Here is a 27,392-nt window from a genome sequence, read left to right as displayed (position 1 = left end):
GTACCCTGGCAAAGGGAGCTCTAGTGGGAACAGGTTGTTGGGATCTGGCCGTGGGAGGAAGGGGCGGCTCTGATTGCCAGCTGGCCAAACCTGAGCACTGGGAGATGGAGACAGAGATGCTGCTTTTCCACCCGGCGATGTGCTGAAAGAAAGAGCGAATTACTGCACAAGGGCTTTGCTCTGAAATTGCCTCTTCCCAGGAAGCCAATACAGTCCCTGAGCTCCTGAAGTTCTAGCAGTTGCTAGCTCAGCTTGGGGTTAACCACAGCAACTTTCGTCTGCACGCGCTGCAGTTTGCAGGGGTCAGGCAGGCGATTTTTTTCTCTCTCTGCTCCTTTGCTTGTGTGTGAATACTGAAAAGTCTGCTTGAAAGCCTGGGAGAGCTCGACAAAAGCCACAGTGGAGAGTTGGGGTGTTTTGGATATATTTGACACAGAGTACGGCCACCTCTGCTCGAGAGATTCGTATGGCTTGAAGGTAAGAAATACATATTGATTCTCTCCTTCAAGAAATACAAATGTTGTGAATATCCCAGTAAGGGAGTAGATAGAATAGAGCTGTTGTAATTGCCACTGCCTTGCAATGTAAATAAAGACAGTAGAAAAGGAAAAAAATGATTGTAATACCAAATGATCTACTAACCTGCTGTCTTCCAAAACAGAGTGGCTGAAAGAGTTTTCAATTTAAAAACACAGACTATCTTAATTTTTTCTTCTGAAACACCAGCTGCAAACTGATAAACAATTGTTGTTAAATGCTAAAGAGACATTTAGAGTTGCTAAGAAGCTAGGATCATTTTTAGAACTTTGATGCTTAACATTGCTCTCACATAGACACAATGGAAACAGAGCAACAGGGAAAGCTGTAGGAGGAGGATGTGGAGATAGGATACAGTGTAGGTACACTGCATTTCCCCAGAGAACAAAATTGTTCAGTCACACTGATAGAGGGAAAACACTATTTTTTTTCTCTTATAACACTCTTTTTTTTTTTTTCTGGCAAAACTTGTGCCCCTTAAAATTTCCTTCTCAGCACCAGTCCTGATGTTGAACAGTCTTTCCCAGTGAGGGACAGGAGATCTGTTACTCCTTCCTTAAGAAGCCCTGGAAGGAAATCTGAAGTAGGACTGAATTGTTTCTGTTTGTATCTTAATATTTCTCTATTGCCTTTCAGTTATAAGTGGCATCTGTTTTTTTCAAAACCAGTGGGCACTGGGGTTTAGGGCAGGGAAGCAGACTCTAGGATTGATTGCACTGGGTCCTACTGAGTACTGGAGTATTTCTGTGCAAAGTTGTTGACTGTAGGTGGTTTCTACAGAGTTAACACATCCTCACACGTTAATTCTCAAGTTTCTCTCAGCCTGACTTTCTCACATGCAAAGCTCGGAGCCACAGAGCTAACAGCATGTGGAGCATGAATCACTGTTCTTCAAATAGAGTTCAGTCAAAAAGGAAAATAACTTGATTGTTTTATAAATAACCAGCCCTGGGACTGTAGTAGAACTGGTCAAAAAGCTCACCCATGCAACTCACTACAAACCAGCATGGGTTGTACTTCTTACATGTTCAGTGTTTCAAGTAATCATTCTATTTTAACCACACAACGGTCTTAAGAACTCAAAATCCTTTGCTTCTAGGGTTTTTTTAAATTTCTTTCAAAGTAAAAGGCCACGAATTACTTGCAGCAATCAAGAAAAACCCCAGTCTATTGACAATATTGCTATCTCCATCAGAGTGCAAAGAGCGCTGTCTCTATAGCTTCTGGGTTGGTTTTTTTCTGTTTAACTTTTTTTCATGCTGCAGAAATTCTGTTGTGTTAAAAATTCATTCTTTATTTCTCTTACTTCTGAACAGAGTTTCTGCAATAGTACTTTCCACTGATTTCTGTACCATGGGATTATTTTTTACTTATATAGACAGTGTATGGCGTACAACCCAAACCATCCTATGACTCTATAGCAGGCAAATATGAGGCAGAGAGAAAGAAAGCAAAAGGCAGACTTCAAATCTCCTGACCATTCGAAATGCTAACATCAAGAGGAATAACTAAACACCAACGGGATTATGTAGCTGTGTCTAGGCCCTGCCTTTTCACTCAATATCTCTAAAGATAGCTATCGAGCAGTTACCTGACATGATTATGTGAATTGCTTCATAAGATGTGTCACACGTCACAAAATGTCATCCAAATGCATTTCATGCAGTGGTACGTACATAAATCTGTTCTGGAAAATCTGCCCTGCTATCCCATTTGCATATAACTTCCACAGGCACACAGGCATGGAGGCTGCATGTGTGTAAAAGAGCTCCAGCCTGGTGCACTCTAGTATTTATAAAGCAAAAATGCTTATTTCAGACTGTAGAGAGAACCACGTGAATCCTCAAAAGTCAGGAGAGGATGGGTTAAGAGTTAGTATAGGTTATACTGTAGCTAACATTGGTCATGCTCAGAATCATAGAATCATACAACCACCAGGTTGGAAAAGACCCACCGGATCATCGAGTCCAACCATTCCCATCAAACACTAAACCATGTCCCTCAGCACCTCGTCCACCCGTCCCTTAAACCCCTCCAGGGAAGGTGACTCAACCCCCTCCCTGGGCAGCCTCTGCCACTGCCCAATGACCCTTTCCGTGAAAACTTTTTCCTAATGTTCAGCCTGAACCTGCCCTGGTGGAGCTTGAGGCCATTCCCTCTCGTCCTGTCCCCTGTCCCTTGGGAGAAGAGCCCAGCTCCCTCCTCTCCACAACCTCCTTTTGGGTAGTTGTAGAGAGCAATGAAGTCTTGCCCTCAGCCTCCTCTTCTCCAGGCTAAACACCCCCAACAGCTTCCTTCTTCCTTTACATTTTGCTTCTGTGTCACTTACACTCTTTGTGCATAAGACAAGGCCATGAGTTAGATTAGATAACTGATCACACAGCATCCATCCTACCCCTCCCATTACTCCTCCCACAGCCCAGTCCCAGACCTCCATGAAGCCCACTGAAGGGAGCAACTTACATCCACGTAAATCTGCAAAGCCAAGGTGATTTTTATCCACGCACTCCTCTCACAGGGGAAGCACAGCTTGACATCCACTCTCTCTGCACGCACTGCTTGCATGCAGGGCAGCAAGCACAAAGATAGCACTTTAATCTTTTCCAGCTTTGCTGATGTATAAGACACCCGCCTGGGAAAAATACTCAGCTTTTCCTTTAATGGCACTTCATTGTTGGTTCAATGTATTCTCCTTCAAATTCCCTCAGGCTAGCAGACTCAGGCTGCTCCTACGATTAGTAAAGGCTCAAAGCACTGGCCAGTTGATAACACAAGTTATGAACACGCTGGTGAATGTGGTTGGAGCAGAGCAGCGGGGCTGAAAGAGCCGAACAATGGCGCAGACCAGTGAGAACCTGCAGCCAAGAGGGGCCCCCTCAATGGAACAGAAAGATCTAGGGCATACAGTGCGATTCCCTGTGTGTTTTCCTTCTAAAATCCATCCTTTGCATTAAATGAGCAAAATCCCACCCTCTCATCATCTGTTTACTTAAACTTTGGAATTCAAATTCGAGCTTAGAATGCTTATGTTTGGATACATCTCAAAATGCCGCAGAGAACTGCTCTTTCCACAGTATCTCTCTGTGCATCGTTGGATAAAATGAAAGAATTTGCAAGGCACTGCCATATTTTAAAAACCTTGCTGCTGAATGGGTTGTTTGAATCCCACTGGACTGTTAAGGGTTTGCACTATGTAACAGCCAAATTGCTCTGTAAAATCATTGAGAGCCAGGTGTGAACTGACTTACCCCTAGGCCTTCCCATCCTTGGCACCAAAGTTATTATGTGGGATTATCTCCTGAAGCTACCTCTGAAACTGCAGGGAATGTTCGGATGGAAATTAAAATCAAGTTTCTTCCAGAAGAAAGCAGATTTTCACATTACTTTGAAGACTACGGACATGGTTATTTCCACTGTGTAAAAGAAGCCATGGAATGAACTTCTAAGCCCTGCACTCTGTTTCTACAAAGCATTTGTTTTTCTTTAACACCCTTGTGCTAGACAGACCCTTTTTCTCACGAGCAGTATTCTTTGAAGAATATTACATACAAACTCGCTAAAACAGAAAGGAACTTTGAAAAATACTGATATTCAAATGCACAGGTATGCATCACTCTTCAGATATGAATAAGATGGTTTCAGCTCATGAGCCTTACAATACTTGGACAATACCTCTTTTTCAGTTTCATCCTCTGTGCACAAAGGCTACAGAAGAAAATGCAATAGGCTAAATGTTAAAACATATTAAGGGCTGGAATGTAGAAAGGAAATATTTTGAAAGCCTTCTTCAGGACCTGACTTCACGGTATGTCACAAATGAAAACTTCCAACAACTCCTTTGGCTTTAGCTAACTCTGGGAGCACGCGAGCCTGATCAGTTTGTGCTAACTAGATCCCTTGGGAAAGGAGAAGATAATTGGTTAATTCTTGTCAAATGCATCATTCCTGGTGCTGTTACAAAACCAACCTATATTCAATCTAAAATGATTGCTAATAAGTATTAACTCCTCTACCAATTGTTCCGCTTCAATCATGTTTGCTCTCGCTGTCCTTCAACCGGATATTTTTAGCGTTGTCATTTTTTTTAAAGATGTGACTCTATGTTCAGTTTGCTTCTTCTCTGTACATCCCTCCCAATTAACGTGGTGGGTATTTTTCTCTCAACCCCCTGAAGGGGTTTATTTCTGGTTTACTCTTCCCTGTTGGTTTCCATGTGGTTAAGTGGGAGGCTGCACATTCTTTATCAAAGCAGAGAGCCATGATTAGTCCATTCAGAAAATGTAAATGCAGCCTTATATGTTATGTAGCCATGCAAAAAAGAGATAGACTGTAAGGAGCAATAAAATCAATAATAGGACACAGTGCCAAGCCCTGTAGGTAGCCTAGATGATCACAACCATGTCCATACTCTAAATTTCGAGTGGAGCTAAATAAACACATTGAACCCAGTACTTCTGTCTGGTGTAAGGTAATCAGAGAGCAATCCAGTCCTGCTGAAGTAAGTGAAATCCACTGCAATTGCACAGCCTTAACACTCAGTTTGATTTGTATCTCCCTTTCTCTCTGTGTTCTATAATTTATCCCAAATTTCAGACTCTGTAGCCTCAGCTGTTTCTGCCAGAGATGTCCCAGGAGCTGGAAACAAACATTAGTGGATAAATTCATGTATTTGATTTTGCTCACTGCTTCAGGTTGCCAACTGCTAATGCTGAGGATGGATCAGCAAAATCAACACTATTGAGAATGTACCGTGCAATTTGCAGCTTTATAGGAAAATGAACTCTTCACCAGCATCTCAGGTTTTTGAATCATGCTCTCCTGAATGCTGCGGCTGAAACGCCATAGCAGGAAAGTTACACCTCTTATCAAACATATTACATCTTTCAAATGACTTGTCTAAGCTCAGTTCCTACCCCAAACACTGCTTAGGTGCCTCAGGCAATTTGGAGGTTTAGCACGTTAAGCTTCTGTCTGGAACAAGCGCTTTTTGGCCTCCACTTACCACTATAGCCACGTATTTCAAGGTTTTACATAACTGCATGACAGTCCAGAAAAATACAATTACCTACAGGATCACTGGAGTCTGAAGTCACATTCCTACCCTTTTTAACTGTTTTTTTCTGGTGACCACTCCAGGCAAGAACACCTCTGAATCACAGCCTTATCCACATACTTGGGAACCTATCTCACCCATCAGAGGACAGGGTGCCTCTAGCCAGCCTGCTTTCCTTTAGGCATTCACACACAGATTTAGGAGTCAAAGTTTAGTCACTCATGCTTGAAAAGCAAAAATTATAAAGATTTTCTTAATTGAAAAAGAATTAGAAATAGAAACATCACAGCACCACTGTCCACATATATGATTAAACAGCAAGAATCACCCTGGGCCCAATACATGAATAATTTCTCATCCCCATGAGGTTACGGATGCTTTAAAAATGTGTTTGTCATTGTACAGGAGTCCTCTGGCCATTGTGGTGTGTTTTCATTTGTAGGGCATGTGTCTCAAGCTCGTTGTGATCCCTGACTGGGCATTCCAGACCTCCACTACTGTAAGAGGAGGTTAGTAATGTGTTACAGTTATTTTTATTATTTTACAGCTGCACACTAAGCTACCAGTGAACACTAAGCTGACCAGTGCCAGCTGGATGCTTTTCTTGGACCTCTGTGCTTGTTTCACCTTCAACAAGTAGGACTCTTGTGTTGAGATCATGCACATTGTGCTTTTAGTCTTATGCACCCCCTTGTTTGTATCGTTGATGAATTAAACAGCTGCCACAGATAGCACTGAATTTAGTCCTGCCTTAACTTTCACAATAACTCGTACCTAGCGCTCCATAATCAAAAACATTAATGGTCCTTGCAATGTTTCATCTGAAAGAGTAGCTGCTCCTCTCCAAATAGGGTGGAAACATTCATGACTTTCTGGAGTTCTGTTAATGACTTTGTGGGTTAAAGGAATATGGAAATAACACAGAATTTGTAACCAGAGCAGGTCCAGGCTACCAGATTTATGAATTGGATTCATTATGGACATGGTACACAATGGCTGCGCTTAAAAGCCTCAGATAAAGTGAAGTATTCACTGTGCCCTGGATGTGCCCACTGCAGAAAACGAGTCCTTACTGCAGGAAACGAGTCCTCGTACGTCTTTACAACTGTCACACTCACAGGCTTTTTTTGACTCTACCTGACAAGGGAGCCCAGATAAATTCAGCGGGAGGAGCTGTCAGTGCAGGCAATATTCACAAATACTCTGTTCACCACTTCCATTTGCAACCTCTGCCAGTAAATCCGGAGGGGCTGCGGGCCAAGGGTGCTGGGCTGATGGATCCTGCCAGCGAGCCGAGCTGCCGCTGTGCCATTAGCGCTTAGTGCTGCACAGAGGGGAGCTGGAGCCTTCCCCAGGGGCTTGGGGATTGCTGCTATATAACCAGCAACACTGACACCGTTTCCTTTCTCATCCTCTCCTGTTGCTCATTTTGTGGAGTTATCTTATCAGCTTCTCAGGGCGAGACGACTGCATTTCGTATACAAAGCCTGATGCGTCGCAGCAGGCAAGAAGTTTGGCTGACAGTGTAAAATCAACAGGTGAAATTTAGGGGAGCAGCTGCTGAGAAACCCCAGGGCTGGGATAGAGCGAGAGGAACACATGCATGGGTTAGTGTTTGATAGGAATGGTTGGACTCGATGAGCCGGTGGGTCTCTTCCAACCTTATGATTCTATGAAAAGCCCTGGCTCTCAGCTGGCCTCTCCACAGTGGCCCCATTTCACTGAAAACCACAAACCACGAGCAGTGCATCGCTCATTCCTTGCCTCGAGCATTGCAACACCCTCCCGGCACCCCTTCGGGTTTTAAAACTCAATGTAGTGTTCTTGCAGCAAAGGCCATGACAGAATTTACAAGGCTACTACTAGTCCAAATATAACCAGCTAGTTATTGTGGGCTGGCTTCTTGTAAAAGATAACCAGTGTAGTAAAAGGTCTTGTTACCCGCTCCCACTTGCAGCAGCTCTCTCCCCTGACCAAACAGACCTTCCTGCAGATTTGAAACTGAAATGACTCGAATAATTGAAAAAATCGAACATCTCCTGAGCGCTGAAGCTTTGAATAACCTTCCTCCAAAGCCAGGGATCTGTCAGGGAGGTTAGCAGCTAGTCACGTGGAGCACAGGGGGGAAATATTTGTCTTTTCCAGGTTCCTAGAGGCTGTCAGATTACCAGGTCCTGCTCCCCCATGGAAGAATCAGCCCAAAGACACCAGCTGAGCAAGGGGGGCTCCAGCAACAGGCTGGAGACCTGCGAGACCAATCTATTCTTAGGCTGTGATCCACACATTTGCTGTAGTTAGACTTCAGAATGCTAATGAGCTGGCCTGAATTTTAATACAGGCCTAGGGGGGAAGTTCAGTTTAGTGCCTAGTAAAAACAAACAGGACAGGGGAAATCGTAACCCACTTTTCTAACCTCTTAGCTCAGGACACAGAAAAATAACCATGAATTCGCCTGGCAAATAAGCTGCACCACACCCGATGCAAGAAAAACCTCTTCTCTCCTGTGGGTTGAATTGCCTATACAGACTCCCTGAGGTCTTTGAAGAGACACAAGTCTGCTAGCTTCTTCCACTGTCAATTTTCACATAACATGGGAGAACTTGATGTGTAGTCTAAGACCCCTCCGCTCTTAGGAAGCTTGTTTGAAACCAGCCAAACAGTTCCAAAGGCCAGGCAGAGAAAAATACACCCCCAAACACATAGTCAACAACCTTCCCCTGCTCCCCATCCAGCAGTGCGACCAGAGCAGCTTTCTTTAGGGAATCAGGATAAAGCTATTGAAATCACTTCACCACTGAAGGGTTCAAACAGCAGCAACCACAGCCAGGTGGCCTATCTAGAACGTCAAGGAGCTTCAACAAGCAAGAATGAGCACATGATTTCATTAGATACTTTGAAAAACTTGCCCTCAAACACCATCAGGTGATTCTCCTCCGTGGAGGGCGCATCAGGGCACAGCTATGGAGCAAGCTGGGCATGGCATGGGAAGAGCCCAAACGCTGGATCGCTACAGCAGAAACACAAGGAAGCACTTGACTTGCACGTTCCCAGCAAGGGGTTGGACGTTGAGTCAGTCGGGGGCAAAGTTGCCATCGCGTAGGGTCATCTGATCACATCTGACACTCCTTGTCACATCGCATCTTTCATTAGCTCAGCCAAAAGGCTGGGGGGAATGATGCCGGGCTCCGTTTGAGTCTGCCTCCCTGCTGGGAGGGGCTGTCCTCGGGGGCTCCAGGGAAAGAAGGCTGGGAGCGAGGAGTCACCGCACCAGCAGCGCAGGAGGTCGTGCCTGAGAATTCCCCCAGCCTCCGAAATGGGGATGGCACCGGGAAATGGGTTCTGTCAGGCTTCCAATGGCAAGCTGATAACCCTCTGCAAGCTCATTCTCTGTAAAATTTACACACTGCTTTTATTATGTACGTTAATTGGTTCCCTGGCATTCTCAGGTGACTTTTATCTGAAATACTGCATGTGGCTCCTTTTCACGTGCCTGCTTGAGATCCAAAGTACATATGCTATCTTTGCTACACAAACTGAGGGCCAAATCCATTTAAAATCACAACAAAACACCCATTGGGAAGAAAATTAGGCCTAGGAGCAATAATTCTTCCAAGAACATGAGCTTTTGGATCACACCAAGTAGCAGTAGAGAACATCTGCAGCAGAGTGAATTTCTGTTTCTCTGAGTAGTTTAGACAGAAGAAAGAGGGGACACAACGATGCAACAACATTAAAATGGAAAGACAAACTGGAGAAGAAATATGTAGAACCCTAGAATAGTGAAGGTTGGAAAAGACCTCCAGGATCATTCAGTCCAACTGTCAGCCCGACCCCACCGTGCCTGCTAAACTGTGTCCCAAAAGGCCATGTCTACACCTTTTTTCAACACATCCAGGGAAGGAGAATCCACGACTTCCCCTACCTGTCTCTGGATGATATTCAAGATACTAGATAAAGAAGTTCAGACAGACGCTTGTCATGGAATGACCATGGCACAGAGCAGGAACCTCAGGATTCTCCAAGCCCTTTCCAGCTCTACAGCCGCAATAGCAGAAGTTGATTTACAGAAGCTGATGATCCAGCACAATTTCTATGTGGCTGAAAGCCAACTCTGGGGGTGGAGGTGTGAAAGGATACGTCCAGACCTAGAGGCATGTCCTTCTTGTCACATTCTGCTTGCAAAGATGACAGAGGTGGGATTTAAACTGAGCAGCGGAGCTGATTTGGGTCAGGGATTAAATGATTAAAGATCATTGGGATTTGAAGTTTGAGGAGCATTGGCTGATCCATATAGGAGGAACATACAGAGCCTCCTCGCTGATTGTAGCTCGTGTTTGTACTCGTTCACCATGAGGGACAGGATAGGAATCCATCTAAACTTTCCTGGAAGTTTCAAACAGAGGGAAAGAGGCACTTAAAGGGAGGAGGAATGACGTGGCTATGCTGCTGATTGACACATCCTTGTCAAACCTGCTACAAAGGATCTATTAAAAGGGACTCACGGCAAATATTCGTCATGTATGGTATGGGGCAACCACCCACAATGGGGGAGAAAAGAGGGGAGAAAAAAGAGGGGAGAAAAAAGGGGGAGAAAAAAGGGGGAGAAAAAAGGGGGAGAAAAAAGGGGGAGAAAAAAGGGGGAGAAAAAAGGGGGAGAAAAAAGGGGGAGAAAAAAGGGGGAGAAAAAAAGGGGGAGAAAAAAGGGGGAGAAAAAAGGGGGAGAAAAAAGGGGGAGAAAAAAGGGGGAGAAAAAAGGGGGAGAAAAAAGGGGGAGAAAAAAGGGGGAGAAAAAAGGGGGAGAAAAAAGGGGGAGAAAAAAGGGGGAGAAAAAAGGGGGAGAAAAAAGGGGGAGAAAAAACGGGGAGAAAGCTCTCTCTTCCTCTGGAATTCATGTCTTTTGGCAAACATTTTTGCAAACAGGCTTAGTGATAGGAGCGACAATGAAAAGAGCAGACGTTAAATGAATGTTCGAAGCTATAAGTGGAAGGCAAATATTTGATCTCCTCAATCTGAATTATTGTTATTTACTTTTAATAAAATATGGCTGAAGGCCTCTGAGCCGAAATATCCCTGTGCCAGGTGCTGCATGAACACTGGAAGCCTGACTGGAGAGAGGGGGGGGAAAGATTTATCCAACTAAGGGATTAACACTATCTATTTCTGCAATCAAATTGAGTTATACACTCCAAGCTCCAAAATGTACAGTGAGCACTGAACAGATAAAACCAGATAATTTAAAGAAATCCTTAAACCCTTGCCACATTTTAACGACTACTTAGAAGTAAATATTTTGTTTGGATTCCAACTGCCTCTATACATCACTGCCAGGGATGGGGAGTGAAGAGATCCAACCTTTTCAATCCCTCAAAAACAATGCAATTAGCTCTGATGATGATTACGGGTTATTTGCAGACATTGGTGGATGATCTCAAACACACAGTAAATTCTAAAAGAAGACAAATCACCAGTATCATAAGGCTGGGAGTTTATTAGATTAGTCAGAGGCTCAGATCGAGTCAGAGAGATTCAGCATTAGGATACAAATAAAGGAATTAAGAAAAGAATGGGATTTTGTACAGCAGAGGATGTTAGGTCTGTAGCAATGAAATATTTTATAGGAACCAATGCCTTCCCAGTTGGAAGAGCTGCCCCTGACAGCGACTATCTCCAGGTGAGAATGCAGGAGCGAGCTGATACACAGCACCTACACTCTCAATTCACAACCTTATCTGCAGCTGTCACAGATCTCATTAGATCCTGCAGTGTAAGGTCTGATTGTTTCCACAATTTGTTTTCAAATGAGCCCAACACAAGACTTTGGGATGGGTCGTTGTTCATAAGAAAGGAATTCTTCACCTTTAAACACTGAAAATCCAGCTCGGTGTAATATTTCTGGTTGGGTGTTCAAAATGAGAAACACAAACAGTCAGAAATGACTTTCTAAAGAAGCCTTGTCTGCCCATCCCTGCCACCACACCAAGAACTGTTCAAGTGGGCTGCGCTTGGAGCAGCTCCAGCTTGCAAAATTCTTAATCTGTCAGCTGCTTAAATAGATTAAAGCTTGCCCTGTACCCACATAGTCTTTCTGTTGGAATGGGTCCAGAGGAGGCTACAAGGATGATCCGAAGGCTGGAGCACCTCCCGTATGAGGACAGGCTGAGAGAGTTGGGGTTGTTCAGCCTGGAGAAGAGAAGCAAGACCTTAGAACAGCTTCCAGTACCTGAAGGGGCTACAAGAAAGCTGGAGAGGGGCTGTTTACAAAGGCTTGTGGTGATAGGATGAGGGGCAATGGGGATAAACCGGAGAGGGGCAGATTGAGACTAGACATAAGGAGGATTTTTTTCACTATGAGAGTGGGAAAGTCCAGGTTGCCCAGAGCAGGGGTGGCTGCCCCATCCCTGGAGGGGTTCAAGGCCAGGCTGGATGGGGCTTGGAGCCCCTGATCCAGTGGGAGGTGTCCCTGCCCATGGCAGGGGTGGGACTGGATGATTTTTAAGGTCCCTTCCAGCCCAATCTATTCTACGATTCTCAAAGAATAATAAGAATCGATGGCTCTGCTCCAGCAGGCAGCCAGGTGGGAGCCAAACCTTTCCTCTGGTGGGCAGAGGGAGAGATGAGGATTTCAAGAGGAAACTATTTATACCTGCTTCCATTCTGGAAGGAAAAGTAGTAATGTGTGGGGTAAACTGCCCTTTTGGGGGGGAGATGAGTGTCTGTGAGCTCAACAAGCCTCCGTCGAGGTGGGCTGGCAGCGTGTCCACGCTCTAGCGGCTGCAGCGGTGGTTTCAGAGCCCACGTGGGAAGTCTTGGAAACCTGATCTGAGGGGGAAACGGATTGGGATTTTCTAAAATTGTTTGCAAAATATATTCTGAGCTTGCGTAAGCAAATCGTTTTGAGTTATATATTTGCAAAGAAAAGAGCCTAATCTAATTAAATTTTCAGAGTAGACAGTTATTTGATATTTTTTTTCACATTTTGATAGGAGATGGTTTAGCAGGTTTGAAATCCTGACAGATTCTAAAAAACTCATTTATGACACACACACCCACACCCTCCACTACAACTTTTCCTTGCAAAAGTTATTAGTTCTGACTGTTTAACATATTGGAATGAGAAAATGTTAAAAATCGAACAATTTCAAGTGATTTCTGATAAAACCTGATGACAAGCTGCAGGTCTTGAATAAAGAACAGGCCTTTTAGAAGATGGAATCTGCTTTTTATTAGCAGCAAGGCATGCTAAAACAAGCAAAACATGCATATCTCCACCTCTAGGGAAATGATCGCTCAATTCTTCCCTTCCCCTAAGACTTGTAAAGAAACTTGGCAGACCCTTAATTAAGGGCAAGATTTGCAGAGGATGTAAAATCAGGAGGCAGTAACTTCCCAGTGAAATTCAGCCTTAGAACATCCTTCTCCGTATGGTCCAGCCTCGTGTGTGCTGGTTTTCAATGGGAGGGTTGGGGTTATTCTGTCTGGAGAAGAGAAGAATGCGGGGAGACCTCAGAGCAGCTTCCAGCACTGAAAGGGGCTCCAGGGGAGCTGGGGAGGGGCTCTTGACCAGGGAGGGCAGGGATAGGACAAGGGGGTATGGTTTTAAGCTGAAAGAGGGAAGATTGAGATGAGATCTTAGGAAAAAATATTTTGCTGTGAGGGTGGGGAGGCCCTGGCCCAGGCTGCCCAGAGCAGGGGTGGCTGCCCCATCCCTGGAGGGGTTCAAGGCCAGGTTGGATGGGGCTTGGAGCCCCTGATCCAGTGGGAGGTGTCCCTGCCTATGGCAGGGGTGGGACTGGATGGGCTTTGGGGTCCCTTCCAACCCAAACCATTCCAGGATTCTATGATTAAATGGAGAAAAGAGAAATCAAATGAGTTCCTGAGGTCAAAAGCATCAGCGCATCCGCATTAAAACCAGTCATCAGCCTCTCAGCTCCTGAGCTACAGGCCATGGCAAGAAGATCCCCACTCCCATGGGAAGGAAACACTCCTAGCATTTCAGAGACAGGCTGCTGTGGTTCTCTTCACCCCCTGTCCCCGCGCTGCTGTTAGGGAGGGGGTGATTCACATTACAGAATTAGCACAGAGGGCTCTGAACGATGCAATTACTGAGAAGAGAAGCACTGTGAACAGAAAATATTGTGGCATCAGCAAGAAGAAGGGTTAAAGTTTGTGACTCAAAGGCCTGTGTGCAGGAGTTTATTACATACCAGCCCCGTGCTAATTGCACTGCTGAGCACCAACAGGAGGAACCGCTGCGATCAGGTGCTTTACAGCACACTCTGGGGGGGACATACACATGCTTTCTGGTTGGAAGCTATTACACAAGACCGAGGGAAATGCAGAAGTGTTTCTGAACCAGTAATAAGCAATAACTGTGGTTAAAAGGCCTTGCATTTGTATTTTAATTATCAGAAGATCTGAGAAGCAGGGAGACATATAGAAGCACAGGAGAGGAGGAAGGTCCTCAAGAGGCTTTTTCAAGGAGCTGATGGGAAGGGCTGTGGTATTGGATAGATAAGAAGGTTGCATGGCTCTGAGGTTGGAATTAACCCCCCAAAATCCCCAGCTTGTGAGGAGCTTTGTTTCAAATTTCTGTATCTAAGTGCTAAGCCTACTGCCTGTGTATTACGAGAGACTCGCAGCTAAGAAAATGCAAGAAAGGTAGAAAGTTAAGTTTGCCAGTACTGCCTTCTGAAGAGATGCAGTCAGTGCTTAAAACTGCCTCAAATGTAACCTCTGCCAGGACCTCATCAGTCATGCCTGTCAAATCCTGCTGGGTTTGCGTGTCCTACTCAGTGCCTGGGGAGCCAGGGTCTCTCAAAGCCACCAGGGCTTTGCTCCTGGCATTCAGGGTGTTGGTTGATGCTGGAGTGCCAGATGCCAAGGCAGGTGGCTGGGATGTTTCATCAGCATCAGTGCTACAGTTCTCAAGTCAAGTCAGAACTTAACAATATTTTCTGAATATTTTTCCTCTCCTTCTCAAAGCCAGCAGACACGGTCTCTGAGTAGAGGGAACAGGGATAGGAAGAGGTTCTTACTCGCTGCTAGCTGTTACCACCTTCCTTGCTCTCCAGTGAACAATGAGCAAGAATTCACAGCACAGATTATCAGTTCTGGGCTCACATGTGAGAAACAGAAGCTGCTTTCCTTGATGCAGTGCTCCCAAATAGACAAAACCCCCAGCTCTCAAGCATGTTTTTCACTTCTCTTTCTGTCCCACCACCTCCCTCCTCCAAAAGAACACGTTATTCCCCTTGACTGGGACGGCTCAGTCGCATCCTCGGCAGAGCCCAGTAAACAGCATCAAGCAGCAGCATCTCCAGGACAGCAAGGCTGTCAGTTTGACAGCTTTCCTGTGCCCCATTGATTCCAAAATATCAGAGGAAAATGACAATGCTCAGGGACGCGCTGTACTATGCGAATTCCACTTAGACATTGATTTCTGTGAAACAGAAATGCCTTCGGAGGAAATGTGTCCCTAACCACCTTTCTCACACAGTCTGAGGCCAGACGTTCAGTAACCTGATGGATGCGCCTGGGTAGCATCAATCAGAGGGAAATAAGCAATCTGGCAGGAGCTGTGTGCGAGAAATACCTTGGGAAAGGGAGGGAGGAACTGTTCTAAGGCTGCTGTGGAAACACCTGCCACCAGGACGTTGTGCTGGTGGCTTTTGTGGTTGTTCTCCTGTGAGGTCTGCATAGAGTTCAGTTACATCTGGGGCAAAACCTTAGGGAATTTCATACTGTTTTAGGAGGAAGCAAAGCCTGACTCATGCCCAGATAAGCTCCCAAGGCCACAGATCTTGTCCAAACAGAAACCAGGTGCTGCAGGTGTCTGCCAGGCTCTGGTGCCAGATCAGGATCAGGCCTGGAATATTTCATGCCTGAGGGTGTTTGCAAGCAGAGTAAAGACCAAAACGAGTCTTACGCCTTTGCTCTTTCTAAGAGAAAAAAAAAAAGACACTTGTGGTTCACTAGGGCATCTCTGAGCTCACACAGAAGCAAGAGCAGAGGGCAGACCCAGGCGCTATTCAAAGACGGGAGAGCTGGAGGTACGAGCTTCTGCTGGAGCCTCTTCCCTTCTGCTTCCCAGTCAGCTCTCTGGTACAGCTACCTCTGTGTGACAAACACTGCTCCTCTGCTCAATGCACATTTCATGTTTCAGATCTCACCAGAAAGCCAAACGGTTTTGCTGCTTCCAGTTGCGAACATCACACGTTTGCCGGGGAGACGTCGTGCTTGTTTGCCGCAAGCGTAATTAGATGATCAATCATGGGGAGCCAAGGAGAGGTACCAGCATTGCAAACAAACATATTTTTCAGTTTTCTCTCTGAGAAGAATGGGGAATTAACTACAAAGGAGAGAGAAACTCTGCATCTGTATTCACAGCCTCTCTCCTGGCTCCCTTTCCCTTGTCTTGTCCAGCAGGGAGTAGCAGCCAGGCATCTGCTGAAAGACATCGGGGAAGCGTGGGAACTAGGTGAGAGAGGCTATTTTCCTCTGGGTGGCAAAGTGCTTCCCAGTTAGGGAATAAAGGGCACTCAAGGAAAGGGGATTAGTGAACACCAGCTCCCAGGGCAAGGTGAAGCAGCAGAGATGCTCTGTGTGATGCAGACACATCACTGGCACCAAACGCCACGCTGCAACCTTGCTGCTCTGCCCTGCCCTTGACCTCTCAGTAAATCCATATCTGGATTAGCTCAGCCACACTAAAAAAAAATCTGTGTGGACTCTGTGCGGGAATTAAAGTGGCTTTACTGCAGTTAATTCACAAAGGAATTTGTTCCATTTCAGGGCTCGACCCACAGCTGCTTCCAAAGTCTCACAGCTGGTGTTGAGCCCCTGGCATTAGGGTGCGCGGCCAGGGGAACCCAGCAGGGTCCCACAAGGACAGTGCCCAGCTGCACCACATTTTCTCCACATTTACGATCCCTTCTCTAAGCCTCCCTACGAAAATACAGACGCCTGGACAAACACAATAAAAAGCACTCTCTTTCCTAGTCAGATTTTTTTAACTGCTGCTTTCTTCTCTGCTGAGAAATTATCAGCAGTGAAATAGCAAGTGCTCCTTCGAATAGGACTGAAAGGCTCGAGACACTCTAATGGCCACCATAATGCTGCTAACGATGCCCTTTCTGTGTCTGGAGACACTAAGATTACTTTTAGGACTGAATACTCAGACTCTCAACAGTTAGAATTAAACAGATTTGCCCATGGAATTGTAGTTTAATACTATATGGACATGCATCAAAACCAAAATTACAACATGCTTTAGTTTCTCTTCTAATACAGAATCATGGAATGGTTTGGATTAAAAGGAGACCTCAAAGCCCATCCAGTTCCACCCCTTCCACTGGATCAGGGGCTCCAAGCCCCATCCAACCTGCCCTTGAACCCCTCCAGGGATGGGGCAGCCACCCCTGCTCTGGGCAACCTGGGCCAGGGCCTCCCCACCCTCACAGCAAAACATTTCTCCCTAAGATCTCATCTCAATCTCCCCTCTTTCAGCTTAAATAATCAGAACTCTGTTTGTGTTTCATTTTTCCCAAATGAAAACTTTTCTTTCTTAGAACAGGAACACCAAACCTTCCTATTTGCACAATGTTCAAACATAATCTTTAAACCTTCCTTCTGATGACTGGCTGCGTGAAAACACAAAAATTATGGCTGTAAAAAACAGTTCTACTGAAAGAAATGGAAAATAAACCTTGCAGAAGCAGTAGAAGGAAGCAAAGAGAATTTTTGATCCTTATCAAGACCTTCTCTATCCTTCCTTGTGCCCATCAAACAAATGCCAATAGATAAACCCAAGAGATGAGCTGTATGTGGTTCCTCCAACTGCCAGAACAGGACCCAGGGGCTGATCCTGCATACATCAAATCATCCCACTCCTTTCGTACTTTTAAGATACTTTTCCACGTTCCTGCTTTTTTTTAATTCTCCTGCATTTTATGCATGTTTCTGCCTTCACGAGATGGTTTTGCATTATCAAAGGGCAATGGGAGAAAAGAAAAAAACGTTGCTGCATTTAGCATTGATTTTCCCTCTTCAATCTGAGTCACAGAAGCTAACATTTAATTAATTTCTGACACTTTGACAGTTTCTGAGAAGACATTTGTAGAGCTATCAAGTGCCGCTGATAGCACTGTCAGACAGACACTTTTTGAATTATCAGCTATTAAGGACCCATATGCAATGAATTTCCAAGGATTATTATCCAAATTGTTCTTTGAATGAGAAAAGCACACAAAAGCTCAGCGAAACATAAAGAAACCATTGTTCCCAGGTGAATTCGATATTTGCAAATGTTTTGCTATTTTGATCACTTAAATGGTTTAAGAAATCAAATTCACTTTGTCTTTTATTAAGAATATATAATGGTCTGGTTGCAATGCCTGAGAACGTGGCCAGGTTTTCAGATCACGGTGGTCTTTATGGAGATACGGCTTGAGATGCACGAAACACTTGATTTTAGGAATTGCCAAGCAACACACGAGGTTGCCCTCACCTCACAGCCAGGAAAATCTTTCTGGTACATCAGAGCCAGGGGCCAAACATCGTGCAGTCTCATTGCAAACATGGGATTTGGTTTTTCATAAGCTCACACCAGGCAAAACCAGAAAGAAGTCTGAAAGATTGAAACACACTTCATCATAGAATCATGGAATGGTTTGGGTTGGAAGGGACCTCAAAGCCCACCCAGTCCCACTTTTATTTCTATTTTATATGTTGGCCTTTGACTGTCTTTTCAACATCTTTGTGTTAGGGTGGAGCTGGAACCTGGCACTTTTCCCTCCATGGATCCTCTAAACCTCTCTTGGTACAGCGGTGACACCGGTGACAGGAACTGGAGCAAGCCACTCAACGCGTCCGATGCCGAGCAGAAGCCTCCGTACAATTACTATGCCATGCTGCTCACCCTCCTCATCTTTGTCATTGTTTTTGGCAACGTGCTGGTGTGTATGGCCGTGTCCAGGGAGAAAGCCCTTCAGACCACCACAAATTACCTGATTGTGAGTTTGGCGGTGGCAGATCTCTTAGTAGCAACTCTGGTCATGCCTTGGGTGGTCTACCTGGAGGTAGGTGACCCAGCTTTCCTTTGCGGTACTAGAAGTTAAATGGGGGAGGAGGGGAGGTTTAGGAGTCTGGACATCAGTCTGGACACCTCCTGAACTCCCTCCACAAAGAGTGGTTTTAATTTCCTAGCAGTTGGTCAGATTTTTCCAGGAGATGGACAGGCTGGCTGGGAAATACACTGTGGTTCAGAAAGCTGAGTTACAATCCAATTGCATGGAAAGTCTGGCCTTTAAATGGAGGGGCCAAGGCTGAGAGGACCCCCATTTTTATTTTAAAACTAGATAGATGAACTGCTTGTTCCTCAGCATGAGTCTGCAACGGCATCATGGGTTTAACGCTGATAAACTGCATCAAATAGTAATCAAAGCCTTCTTTCTGCAGGATTACCGCAGTCAGAAGAGCAGGCAATTGTTGAAGTAGGGTATAAATCCAGAGCTTTTATGTCACTAGATACGAGAGAAACATAATCACAAGCGAGCTACTTTGCACGCTGCTGCCGTCAACGTGTCACTTTGGTGCAGAAGGGCTTGGTGCTTCTGCACACAGAGCTGTGTTTGAGGAGCACTGTGGTTTGCGAAAGCCAAATACTCCCAAGACCTCCGCCTGTTTACTTGGTGGCAAATGACTTGCAGCAGTAAATAGCCCGAAAGAAGGAAACGCATCTCTGGAGGCAAGAGAAGATAGAGAGGCTCTCCCCTCCAGCCCCTTGGCTGGGATGCTCGCGCGGCTTCAGTCAGCCCAGAGCTGGAGCGCTGGTGGCAATCGCAACCGAGCGAGAAAGAACGGGGGTGAGAAAGCGTGACTGAAACAATATTGAGTTTGCAATTAGTTTTCAGGCACTTGTTTATGAAAAAGAATGATAAAATGGAGAGAGGAGCAGGGGAAGAAGCCATAATCAATTAGCCCGTGAAGTATTAATGCAAAGCAAAACAAAGCCAGTGACGTGACACAGGCTGTCGAGAAACCACAATACTAATTATCACTCTAGTTAATTATTGTTTTCATGGCACTTTAAAAATGTAAAGCATTGTGCATCTGCTAAAGCTCATTAACATGACCACAGGCTGGTTGTTCCTCTGGGACCCGTGCTCTGTCCTGCTATTCCTCTTCTTGCAACAACCACGTTACGCAGAGGCTTGTGCTGCGAGAAACTCTCGCTCTCAGGCGGTAAGAGCCTCTCAAACACTTCTGATTCTAACGTGGAATAAAACACAAATTACATAAGATGCTTCTCTTTTCTGGGCTCAGGCACACGCAGAGCTGGTCAGGAACCTCAGCTTTCTTCACCTAGCAAGTAGGACATTCGGCTTCTACAGCCCAGCAATGCTTTTATAATTATAGTTTTATTTGCTTTTACCCTTTTAGCTCTTATCCACACTCTGCAAGCCTCCTGTGAGCTTAAAGCAACAAGTCCTGCAGCAAATACTTGCTGACAGAGAGAGGGTCATTGGACTGACGTGGGTCAGGCACTTGTGCTCCCTCTCTGGGTCTCCAATCCAACCCCCAAACTGATAAGAACCCTTTTCTTCTGTAAATACCTTCATTTATTTTTAATGCTTTTTGTCGCAAGCTCAGAAAAAAATGAACATCAAGAAGAAATCCATTTAAAAATCGGCCTCGATGCAAACAGACCTTGTATCCTCAAACTTTTGAGGTTTCCTTGACACAAATGAAAGCACTAAGAGAAAGAACTGCCGCAGTTTACAGCATCTCCTGTCAAATTGAAACTATGCATTCAGGAAACTGATTTTGCAGAGGGCTTATATCTGGCTGGAAACCTTTGCCTTTGGGCAAACTCTCATCCAAGTTACTGCTGTAACTGTCTCTTAAATGCTTTTTTAATCACCGAGTATTCATCTGTCACTCAGGTTTCAATGCAGTCATTCTTTCTTCCTCCTTTATGCTGCCTATGGTTATGTATATCAGAGCAGAAATAACTAAAGAATAGATATCTTATTCATTCTATTTTCAAATGCAGCAGGACTCTATTTTTACTAGAGGGAAATAGACTTTTTTTCATCACATGTCGAACACAGCAGTCCTAACAATTGCTGTTAAACTTAATTGGGAAAGTTTGGCTTCGATAATAAGATAAGTGAAGAGAAAGAGGCTACTAGAAGTGTTACCATTAGTTCCTTGTCTTTATCACAACATGTAATGTGTCAAAGAATTTTCACTCTTAATTAAATTAATTTTGTTCACAAGGAGCAATTTCTACCCTGACATTTTAAACTAAGAAACGAAGGAAAGCTTCTCTGCTAGCTATAATTGTAAGAAATTCTCTAATAAAAAGCTGTAGGTACAATTAGAGGTGCTCAGGATATGAAATTAATGTGTTTCCTTCCTAACACTTCTTTGCAAAGCTCCTACACAGTTCACTCTGACCTTGAGGAGACTTGCACTGCCTTATGTCGCTGGAACATGAGTCCAGGTCCCACTTGAACCAGAAAAACTCCTGCTATCAGCAAGTGCTTTTGTCTTTGTGCAAAATCCTCCTGGCTAGACCCCCTCGATAGCATATTCTCAGTAAATTCTATTACTGACCTTTCTCCCTTTGCAGGTGGTTGGTGAGTGGAGGTTTAGTCGGATCCACTGTGATATCTTTGTAACCCTTGATGTTATGATGTGCACTGCCAGTATCCTCAACCTCTGTGCCATCAGCATTGACAGGTGAGTCACCATCTGCTTTCTGTGGTCTAACTTTACCTGCGAGTCAGACTTGAACACGGTGAGAGCTAGTGCTTGGTGCCTTTGGAAGAGCAATTTAGAGTACCTAAACCGGGTGGGAGCAGGGGTTCTGTCAGAAACACTGGTCTTGAAAACATAAATCAAACTGTTTGTATACGTCCACATGAATTCAATCCTGTTCCTATACCCAAACGGCAGAGCAGACACCAGGGGGAAGGCAGGAGCTCAGAGAGAGTGGAACAAAAATGCTACACTAAGCTGACTACACGCTCACGCCTTCCAAACCAGAGCACGCAGGCACCCTGGAGACTCGTAAAATCTGACTTTCCCTATGTTTTCTTGCTGGACCAGGCTTTCAGACGCAGTAACCAGGTGTCATTTCCCACAAGGTTTGTCAGCACTGCCAGCGTAACAACAGACTGGGTTTGTGTCTTCCCACAGGTACACAGCGGTAGCAATGCCAATGCTCTATAACACCCGCTACAGCTCCAAGCGCAGGGTCACCGTCATGATTGCTGTGGTCTGGGTGCTTTCCTTTGCCATCTCCTGCCCAATCCTCTTTGGCCTCAACAACACAGGTGAGTGCCACGGCACCAGCATCTTCCTGCCTTTACCGGGTCCCCACATAGTCTGCTGGTACAAGTCAGGAATAAACACAGAGATCAGGTTTCAGGTTTACTGGGATGCCCCCAACCCTATTTCAGGTGTCCCCTCCCAATATCATCCCTGACTGTTTCTCTCAGCTGCCTCTGGACCTGTTTCAACTTTTGCTGTTTGAGATCAGTGTTTTGGACACACCAGAACTGAGGTTATGCAGGAGCTAACCTGGCACTCATCAGCGTTACATTAACATTTGTCCACTACAAAATCAAATACCTATTGTATTAAAACAAGTGAAAAGGAAAGGCACAGAACAAACAGCTTCACCGACACAGGAGGGAAAAGAACTGGCTGTTCAGCCGTCGGCATCATGGGAGGATTGGATTGTATAGAATGTGGGCTTCTAGCTGGTTTGTAGGCGATTCCTACAGCCCAAGGGGAGTTTCTGTCCTGGTACCACTTCCAGATGACCTGGTGAACCTACCTAGAACCCAAACCCCACACTCAAGGTGTCTCTGTGCCTTCTGAAAGAGGAATAGAAGAGGGGGAAGCCGGTGCTGCCTCCTAGCAGCAGGGACAGCGAGCCTGAAATTTTGTGTCTTCCAGATGAGAATGAGTGCATCATTGCCAACCCTGCCTTTGTTGTGTACTCCTCCATCGTCTCCTTCTACGTTCCCTTCATCGTCACCCTGCTGGTGTACGTGCAGATTTACATCGTGCTCCGGAAGCGCAGGAAGCGCGTCAACACCAAGCGCAGCAGCCACGGGCTGGACTCGGACACGCACGCTCCGCTGAAGGTAACCAGCCCTTTGCTTGCTCACAGCAGTCTCCATGCTCTCCCCTCCCTGCTCTCCTTCATTCCCCGAAGCGCCTCCTCCTCTCCCTAAATGGACTAGGTGAAATACTGGATCACAAAGGGGAACGCTGTGACCTGTGCTGGAGTCTCAGCCACGTGCTCTGGATTATCAGGTCACTGGCTGGTGCTTCACAAGCCCCCCTGCATCCCAGGGGATGTTTCACCAGCAAATCTGCATTAGGATCTGCTTCATCAACCCGGCTGCATTTCCTTTGGTCCTTCTGGGTCTGGGTTGGGGGACGCAGGACTACAGGCTGTTCTGTTTTCTGAGCCAGTCCTGCTGCTGTGACTGTGAAGTTCTCAATGGAGACTGTTTGCATGGCTGGGGTGCAAACTCCATCGCTAGTGATGATAGCTCTGCAGCAAAAGCAGCCTCTCAAAGCATGAGATATGGCTATAAGCGGAGTCCAGCTGAGCGTGTTAAGAGCAAGACCACTTGTCAAAGTGCTGTTTTCACAGTACGTGCAAAATAACCAGTAGGAATTCATGGCTCCAGAGGTGCTGCCTCCAAACTGCATCGCCTCAGAGGCCAGTGCCAAGCGAAATAGGCAGCGACACAGGGACAGACTGAAACAGTGAGGTGGGTGTCGGTCCCTTCTCCCAAGTAACAAGTGGTAGGATGAGAGGAAACGGCCTCAAGTTGTGCCAGGGGAAGGTTAGACTGGGTATCAGGAAAAATTTCTTCACCAAAAGGGTTACTGAGCACTGTCAGCAGGAAGTGGTTGAGTTACTGTTCCTGGAAGAGTTTAAAGGATGGGCAGATGAGGTGCTCAAGGATATGTCCTAGTAGTGGGCTGGTATGGCTGGCCTTGATCTCAAAGGTCTTTTCCAACCAACCCATTCTACGATTCTCTAAGCAGATCTAAGCGGTTTTCTTCCTTGGCTGAAAAGCACAAGGGATACCTGCCTCCATCACTGCTTCTTCCAAGTAGTTTTCTATCATTCTTTGTACCTTATTCACACTGATTAATTTCTGCTTCATGCCCTGTGTTTGTATTTCCACGCGCCTCCCTCGCCAGCTCCCCTTCCCAACTACCATGTGCTTGTGTAACCTCTGAGCTGGTGCTTGCCCCTTAGGACAAATGCACTCATCCAGAAGACGTCAAGCTCTGCACAGTTATTGTGAAGTCCAATGGGAGTTTCCAAGTTAATAAGCGCAAAGTGGTGAGTGTTAAAGAGAAGTGGTAGCTTTTCAGAGCTCTTAGCTTTCCTCTTTTCTCCTCTCAGGACTCAAAATGAATTTCTTTAGGGTGGGAGTAAAATAAACTAAGAACAAAGGTTACCATTCAATCTCAAAATTTAAATATTCTTTCCATTCCTCAGAGTGAAGCAGGGGGTTTAAGATCATTAAGCTCAGAAAGCCAGAGTAAGCTCACCTAAAGATCAGCTGTAAAAGCCATGACATTTTAACAATTTGGGTCTTTGATTTTCTTCTCTCTATTATTTATTTTAAGTCTTGGACTGTGTTGGCTTAGTTGCATTTTGCTTGTTGAGCTTCACTCTGTAAGGAATGTTTATCGCTCCTCCCTGCATACTTATTTGTCTTTGCGTTGTGGACATTTGATTCTTGTCCAGGAGGCGGAAAGTCACATAGAAGAGATGGAAATGGAGATGGTGTCCAGTACCAGCCCCCTGGAGAAAACCACCATCAAGCCAGCGGCACCACGTAACCATCAGTTGGTTGTGCCAGTTGCTTCTACTCGGAGCAGCAACTCAACCCTGCAGGCACCCTTGGACAGCCCAGGGAAAGTAGAGAAGAATGGACATGCCAAAGAATCACCGCACACAGCCAAGGTGTTTGAGATCCAGTCTATGCCCAACGGCAAGACAAGGACCTCTCTCAAGACTGTGAGCAGGAGGAAACTGTCACAACAGAAGGAAAAGAAAGCCACTCAGATGCTGGCCATCGTACTGGGTGAGAGCATGCTTTGGTTTCCTCTGAACACGTTGCCCAGTGATGTCATTGATGCCCCATCCTGGGAGGTGTTCATGGCCAGGTTGGATTGGGCTTTGAGCAACCTCCTCCAGCGGGAGGTGGTTGACCTTTAAGGTCCTTTCTAACCCAAACCATTCTGTGATTGTATGATTAGGATCACCACTCTGAATAGGTAGACTGTGTTTCCATGCCTCCACAGAAATAATTTCACTCGATACTTTGGAGGATACGTAGGCAAGAGGTTGCCAACAGGAAAGCTACCTCTGTCCTAGCTGACAACAGTTTGAGTGCTGCACAGACAGCTCAAAGCCATCCACCGGCACGGTGTTCAGACTGTCAAAAGACAGCTGGGTGCAGGGGCAAGGGCATTGATGGGTTTTCCATAGCACAAAAAGCAGCATAGTTCAGCAAGACTGGCAATTCTGAACAATGGATTTTTAATCTAACTGGCCTAATCACATCAGCAAAGAAGTTCTTTAGTACCTGGATACTCAGAATACACACTATGAGACAAACAGAAGGCTTATTCCTCAGGGAAATGCTTTTCCTTTATATCCAAAAGAACCGTACGGTTCCTATAGACTCAAAATTTGTTCAGCTTTCAGCAATCAAAATCTGCCTCTTTCCTTTTCCCCTCCAGGTGTTTTCATCATCTGCTGGCTCCCATTCTTCATCACTCACATCCTGAACATGCACTGCGATTGCAATATCCCCCCAGCGATGTACAGCGCCTTTACATGGCTTGGATACGTCAACAGCGCTGTCAACCCAATTATTTACACCACCTTCAACATCGAATTTCGCAAGGCTTTCATGAAGATCCTCCACTGCTAAAAGTGAAAACAGCAACTGCAATTTTTAAGAATGAGGAAAAAAAAGAAGCCAATGCCATTCACGCACACAAATGGGGAGCCAAGGAGAGGTCTCGAGCTCTAGTATTGGGCATGAGGTCTACGGCGTTACAGTGCTGTGCCCATGCACCTCTTGGTGGAGATGTAATGAAGACCTTCACGTGGGAGGTTCTCTCATCCCTCGAGGTGACCTTTGGACTCTGGGACACCAATCGCAAGGGCACTTTTCAGAGCTACCCTCACACTGTGTTTAAAGCGGAAGCAAAAATCAAGACATGCTCGCTTGATTCTTGCCTGTGGCCATCTAACCTTGAGTGCATTAAACACAGACAGTCGCAGAGCCATGTCGAGGTGGCGACAGGTCAACGCCGCTATCGGCTTGTATGTCACGTCGCTGATACAATTCTCACCAAAGACAACATCATTTTTTCCGCTTTGCAATAGGAGCGAGAGACAGAGCTTGCAGAAACTCCGTGCAATAGCTTTGCCTTCACCTCCAACGGACTTACCCAGTATTAAACTGCTGAAGCCTTGAGAAATCACCTTAAGAGGTACCCCAGGGGGCTAAGAAGGTTCTACCACCTACACATCCAATCCCTGCAACAGCGTGGGCCCAGAAGCAACGAGCAGAAGGAAGGAGAAGAGCGTAAGTCTCATACGGGACCACTGCATTAGTGTAAATATGGATAAATAGGATGAACTGAACAGAAGCCCAAGCCAAAAAATAGGTGGAAAGAAACAAAGGAAGGGTTGTTTTGTATTGCATGGTAAACGTTCAGATCAAACAGGACACTAACTATCATCGATCATCAACCAGTCCAACCGCAATTTTTGCCCACCAGCATTTCATCTCCAGTCTCTCACAAGAAGTTACGAACTGAGTGAGGAACGCTAGCACGGTGAATGTAGAAACATGAAAACGTTGTGCCAAGGGAGGCATCAGCAGCCACGTCCATCTCAGATGTGAACTTGAACAAGACAGCTGAGTTAGGTCCGGTTCTTCTCACCCAGCTCCAGGTTGCCATGGAGCCAAGGACCACACCAAACAGGATTTTCCTACGTATCTCAATAGAGAGAGTGCAGAACAACATTGTGCCTGATTTCCACTAACAGTAAATGAGATAAAACTGTGTGGTTTGGAAAAAGCCAGAACAAAAGCCCAAGATAGTCCCTATCTGGACCTTCTCCTGTGTCCAACTTGAACTCTGGAAAGGTCTGGATGTTTCCAGAATCCCTTACCCCTCTGATATCTACCTTTTATGGATTAAAACAATTGAAAATCCATAACAGCATAATTTCACCACGCTGATTCTGGCATTGCCAACCCCATGCTGTACTTATGAATTGTACTCAGTTCACAATATATTTTGTAATATCTCTGTAAATAAAATACAGTGAGATGAATAAAATGACATGGAAATTAGTCTGTCTAGAAATTTATGTAGGATCTGGAGAACCTAGTGATTACAAGAGCCGTGTGCAGAGGCAGGCTCCCAAGTTCTAGTTCCTTGCTCTTTCCTAAAGATGTGAGAGCATGATCCAGGCAGCAATACAACCCCCAATTTCTCTCTATGCAGTTAGTGGCATGTTCACATCATTTTTCTTCAGAACAGATACAGGCTGCTGCCAAGGGGGGTTTCTTTTATTCTCTGATTGTCTTGTATTGCTAACAAAGCATTTTCCTGCAGGATGAGCTGTGATGGTAGAGAGTGTTCTAGCTCTGTATCAAGAAGAGCTTGTGTCCAGCAGCTATAACATATGCTCTCATCTGTTTTCTAAATTAAAACAGGATTCCCA

General features: G+C 45.4%; 2 protein-coding genes across 3 annotated transcripts in view; one reads left to right on the top strand and one right to left on the bottom strand.

The window, feature by feature from the left end:
• The window catches only part of LOC138730872 (mucin-17-like), a 96,216-nt gene that overhangs the window by 29,364 nt on the left and 39,460 nt on the right, over window positions 1-27,392 (bottom strand). The window lies entirely within an intron of this gene.
• Window positions 63-27,171, top strand: DRD2 (dopamine receptor D2). 2 transcript variants are annotated; one of them, XM_069876277.1, is made up of 8 exons: window positions 63-477; window positions 18,354-18,666; window positions 21,225-21,334; window positions 21,794-21,930; window positions 22,559-22,749; window positions 23,886-23,972; window positions 24,384-24,723; window positions 25,385-27,171. In XM_069876277.1, the coding sequence occupies exons 2-8, from the start codon at window positions 18,385-18,387 to the stop codon at window positions 25,576-25,578; spliced, it is 1,341 nt and encodes a 446-aa protein (XP_069732378.1). In that variant the 5' UTR covers window positions 63-477; window positions 18,354-18,384; the 3' UTR covers window positions 25,579-27,171. The 2 variants fall into 2 exon arrangements, with proteins under 2 accessions (XP_069732378.1, XP_069732377.1); XM_069876276.1 differs by lacking the exon at window positions 63-477 and adding an exon at window positions 4,041-4,140.

The sequence above is a fragment of the Phaenicophaeus curvirostris genome, chromosome 25 (genome assembly GCF_032191515.1).
Source record: "Phaenicophaeus curvirostris isolate KB17595 chromosome 25, BPBGC_Pcur_1.0, whole genome shotgun sequence".
Lineage (NCBI taxonomy): Eukaryota > Metazoa > Chordata > Aves > Cuculiformes > Cuculidae > Phaenicophaeus > Phaenicophaeus curvirostris.
This window is presented reverse-complemented; position numbering and strand designations above follow the sequence as displayed.